Source organism: Lactuca saligna, chromosome 2 (assembly GCF_052625555.1).
Source record: "Lactuca saligna cultivar CGN05327 chromosome 2, ASM5262555v1, whole genome shotgun sequence".
Lineage (NCBI taxonomy): Eukaryota > Viridiplantae > Streptophyta > Magnoliopsida > Asterales > Asteraceae > Lactuca > Lactuca saligna.
The window spans coordinates 108,599,079-108,603,733 of NC_136418.1; the positions used below are offsets into that span (position 1 = coordinate 108,599,079).

At 34.5% G+C, this 4,655-nt stretch overlaps 1 protein-coding gene across 1 annotated transcript; it reads right to left on the reverse strand.

Moving 5' to 3' along the window:
• Nucleotides 1–579: 579 nt before the first annotated feature.
• Nucleotides 580–4,010, reverse strand: LOC145031339 (pyruvate kinase, cytosolic isozyme). Its single transcript, XM_078979879.1, has 3 exons — nucleotides 3,561–4,010; nucleotides 2,471–2,932; nucleotides 580–1,561 (listed from the first exon to the last, which is right to left on the reverse strand). Exons 1-3 carry the CDS (start codon nucleotides 3,810–3,812, stop codon nucleotides 749–751), a joined length of 1,527 nt encoding a protein of 508 aa, XP_078836005.1. The 5' UTR covers nucleotides 3,813–4,010; the 3' UTR covers nucleotides 580–748.
• Between the last annotated feature and the right edge of the window lie 645 nt (nucleotides 4,011–4,655).

The window sequence follows — 4,655 nt, forward strand, 5'->3', positions numbered from 1 at the left end:
GGTTTTTGATGATAATTTTCAAGTTATATATTCTACATACAATTAAGCTATTTAGCTTATTTTCTTTATTCTAATATAAGATTTCTACTATATTAAGTTTATTATTTTATTCTATGTAGATTATGCCATAAGTTTGCATTCAAACCCCATTTTTGTGTGTATTAATTAAAGCAATTATTTTTTTAACCCAAACGAATTCTTGGGACCTCCCCTCCAAAAAAGAAACGGAAACATGGGTGTTCGCACAACTTATTATCAGTCGACCATTGGTAACATGCAACAACCAAAACGAGATAAGAAACCACAGAAAACAACAAGACCAGGTTTTCTTCGATAACTAGAAAGGTGGCCTCCATCTTTTATAGGGGTCTTACCTTCTAAGTTTCATGTAGCACAATATAAGCATTTTTTACGATTGTAGAAAATATAAAAAGGATCTAGAATGTTACATGAAAATCTAAAGATCATTCTAGAAACGTTCCCGTCTCCTAAATAAATCCATCTACATTAACAAATATTTGAAATAATCATGTTTCATTTAAACTTTAAACAAATATCATAGCAAAATTGCTAATAAAATGCCGGAAAGCGCATTAAGCGTTACGTATATAAGTTTCTCAAATCAAACATAAATGCAATAATCAAGTTTGTCGATACAAAACCCATCGACTATTAATAGTAGTAACCCACAAACAGGCAAAAATGGCCACAATCCAATCCAATCCAATATTTCCAATTACTTGCTTATTCACTTCACTGTCACAATCTTGATGATAGAAGCAGTCCCCACACGATGCAACGCAACAACCGCATCTCCATCTTGACACAAACCTTTCTCTTTAGCATGTTTCAAAGCAAACTCAATCGCCTCTTCAGTCGACTCATCATGCGAAGCCCTAGCGGACCCCGCAATCAAAACCGGAATCAACCCCCTAAAAATCAAACTGTGTCTCGCGGGCGACTCATCGCTACACGACCAATCAAAAGAATCCGTTTGAATCTCCGGGACCACCACCGACAGAATCGGGATCCCCGGGCGGTACTTTGCCACCAGCTTCGCGGTGGTGCCACCTCGCGTGAGCACCAAAATGAGGGTCGCTTTGGACGCGATGGCGGTGCGGACGGCGGAGGAGGCGAGGGATTCGAGTGGGCTCATTGGGATGGGGACGTTGGCGGCGATTCTTTTGAAAAGGTCTTTGTAGTTGATGGTGTTTTCGGCTTCGATGCATATTTTGGCCATGGTTTGGACGGCGAGTTCTGGGTAGGCGCCGGCGGCGGTTTCGCCGGAGAGCATGACGCAGTCGGTGCCGTCGAGGACGGCGTTGGCAACGTCGGTGGCTTCGGCGCGAGTGGGGCGGGGGGATTTGATCATTGATTCGAGCATTTGGGTGGCGGTGACTACGGGTTTTCCTTGAAGGTTGGATTTGTAGATCATCACTTTTTGGGCTAAGAAGATTTTTTCGATTGGGATTTCCATTCCGAGGTCGCCACGCGCTACCATGAACGCGTCAGAATTGAGAAGGATGTCGTCGAAGTTGGCTACACCTTCTTGGTTCTCCACCTACAAAAAACAAAAAATACTGATTAGGACTGATTCCAGTCTAAAATATGTTTGGCAGAGTAGCTGAAAAGCAATGCGATAAAAAAGGATGTTTGGCAGATAAACTAGCTGAAATATATAAAATGACATAAAAAGGTATGTAGGAGATTGATTTTTTTTAATAAATAAGGGTTAATCTTTTAAAAGACTTTATATTTTGTGTTTTTTTCGGATTAAACATCTTTATTTTTTTCCGAAAAAAAAAACAAAAATAAAAAAACCTTATATTTTTCATTTTTTACGAAAAAACCCCAACTTTGTTTTTTTTTCAAAAAAAACCATCAGCTTTTTACCACTTTCCGAATAAATCCTCAACTTTTTTAGTTTTTCCTGAAAACCCCTCACATTTTACAACTTTTTATGGAAAAAATGACTAAAAAGCCGGATTGGAAAAAACTAAAAAACAAAAAAAACACAAGCTTTTTTAGGAAAAAAAATAAAATTGAGGTTTAGTCCGGAAAAAAACAAAATATAAAGTTCTTTTATGAGATTAACCCAGTAATTAAAAAAGGGTATATTTGAAAGAATTTTAAAATAGTTCGATAAACTCGTTGACACGACTAGTTTTTTAAAACAATAGCTTATAAACTAATTGTTTAGTAAATAGTTTAACTGTGAATTTTAAAAAAAATCGAACAATTATATTATTTATTTTTGTATAAATTACAAATTTACAATTACAAACTACAAACATAGTTTCTTCTTTATGACTTGATAGAATACCAAGTTATATTTGTAGTGTGTAATTGTAAGTTAAATAGCAAGTTAAGAGGTTAATAATATTTTGTTGAATGATTATATAAAAGTGATTAAAAATTACAATTTGTAGTAACATGCAATGTTTGAAGAAAAAAAAAGTAAAAAACGAACCTTTGACATGAGAAGGATGTTTTTGGCATGTTCTCCAAGCAACTTGCGAACTTCAACAAGATCCGAACCTTTTCTAACAAAAGAAAGAGCAATCATATCGATCTTATTAGGAACACCCCATTTCATAATATCTTCTTTATCTTTCTCAGTCAAAGTTGGAAGATCAACAATCACTCCAGGAAGATTAACATTCTTTCTTTCACCAAGAACAGCAGTGTTCTCACATCGACAACGAACTAAACCATTCTCAATGTCACAAGAAAGAACAGTAAACGAAATGGTTCCATCTGCACAGAGTATCACACTCTGTGGCTTCACATCGTGTGCTAGCTTCTTGTAGCTCATGCAAATCGTCTTCTCATCGCCTTTAATGGTGTAATCTGTGGAAATCGTGATTTCTTGACCTTGTTTTAGTTGTATTGGCTTCCCATCTTTCAGAAACCCAGTTCGAATCTCTGGACCCTGAAGTTTTAGAAACGAAATTAATTGTTAGGATATTGGTTTGAATATGAATGTGATATTCAAATTGCAGAAAAAAACAAAATGAAAGAATTATATTCAGAATGAGCAATGAGCAATGAACATGTGTCATCAGTTTTATAAAGAAACACAGGAGACCAATTGGACGAAATCAATTAAACAAGCCAATAGGAAAAGATCATGGAACATGCTATGCAAGGTTGTACTGTACAAGTCAGACAACGCATTTACAATCAATCTAGCTTTACAAATAAGCTATTTGATTTTAGATTCGTTTTCTTCGGTTTGATTTTAGGCAAAATTCGTTGGAACAAAGTATATTGTTGGATGTTGGATAGTGATGGATTTGTAACGAAAAATCGAAGTATTAATCATTTGAAGAAAAAAAAAAAGAGTAATTATAAGGTCAAACGAAGAAATTACGTAGTCAAAATTGATATAAACCGCTAAAAGATCGAGAACGAGATTCGATTTGATGTTGTACGCATACTGATGACAATTAGGTCAAATTTACATAACGTTTAAAGTGTAAAACTGTAGCGTTGACGTGAATCATACGCGAGAAACATTTGAAATCAATCAAACTAAACTGATTACTGTAGAAACTTACTTTGGTGTCGAGCATGACGGCGCAGAGGATTCCGGTGTTATCCATGGCTTGTCGGAGATTATCGAGAGTTTCCTGATGATATTCAAACGATCCATGAGAGAAATTGAAGCGAGCAACGTTCATCCCTGCCTTCAACAACTTCTCAACCATTGGAACCGATCGAGATGCAGGTCCCAAAGTACAAACAATCTTCGTTTTCGGCCTCTTCGTACCTACTAGTTGCAGGCTCTGATCAGTCGCCATTTGATCCATATTCTTTCACGATCGATTGAGACGAAAACCCAGAAACTTTATAGAATCAGAATGGAATCAATGAAGAAAAAATTAGGCGGCGGCTTTGGGAGAATGCGATTGAAATGGGTTGTGTTGGTGGTGATTTTATATGAATATTAATCGGAATATTTAGCTTTTGTTTAGGAATGGAATGGTTTATATGCCGTATGCTCTTCAATGTGTATGCCCTTTTAAATGGGTTTCTTTTTCCTCAAGATTTGTCTTTTCAATCTTCCAGAAGGCAATTTTTTAATAAATATTTAGATTTGATAGTTTTGAAGGGTTTTTTTTTTTTTTTTTTTTTTTGGGTAAACAAATCAATTGAATATATTTTACATATATAAGTATTTCTTTTGGGGAATTTGTATTATTTCGACCCATGTTTAATAAAGTAATGATATTAAATTGAAAACATATGGTTTTTATTTTCACTTGTTTACATGTTTTTTAAATGTTTAATGCTTTGACTATTTTAAAAAACTTTCAAGTTGCAAAAATTACTTGGTATCTTCTATAACCATATGAGAAAAACATGAATTTGACCTTCTAGATTATTAAAATGTTACATGTAGTCAAATACAAGGTCATGAATACCATGTAATTAGGATGTGGTTTTTTCTTAATTTCACCCGTGAATTTGTTTCAACACTATTATTGTTTTTCAATGTAAAAGTTGTAAATTGTAAAGCGGATGTAATTTTTATAATATAAATAGAAATTTTCATTTAGGAATATAGATGAAAAGGGAATTCTTTGAATTAGCATGTTTGGTGTAATTTTTCTTTTGCAGTTTTTTAACTCTGTGTTGTTTGTTCTTTTTTT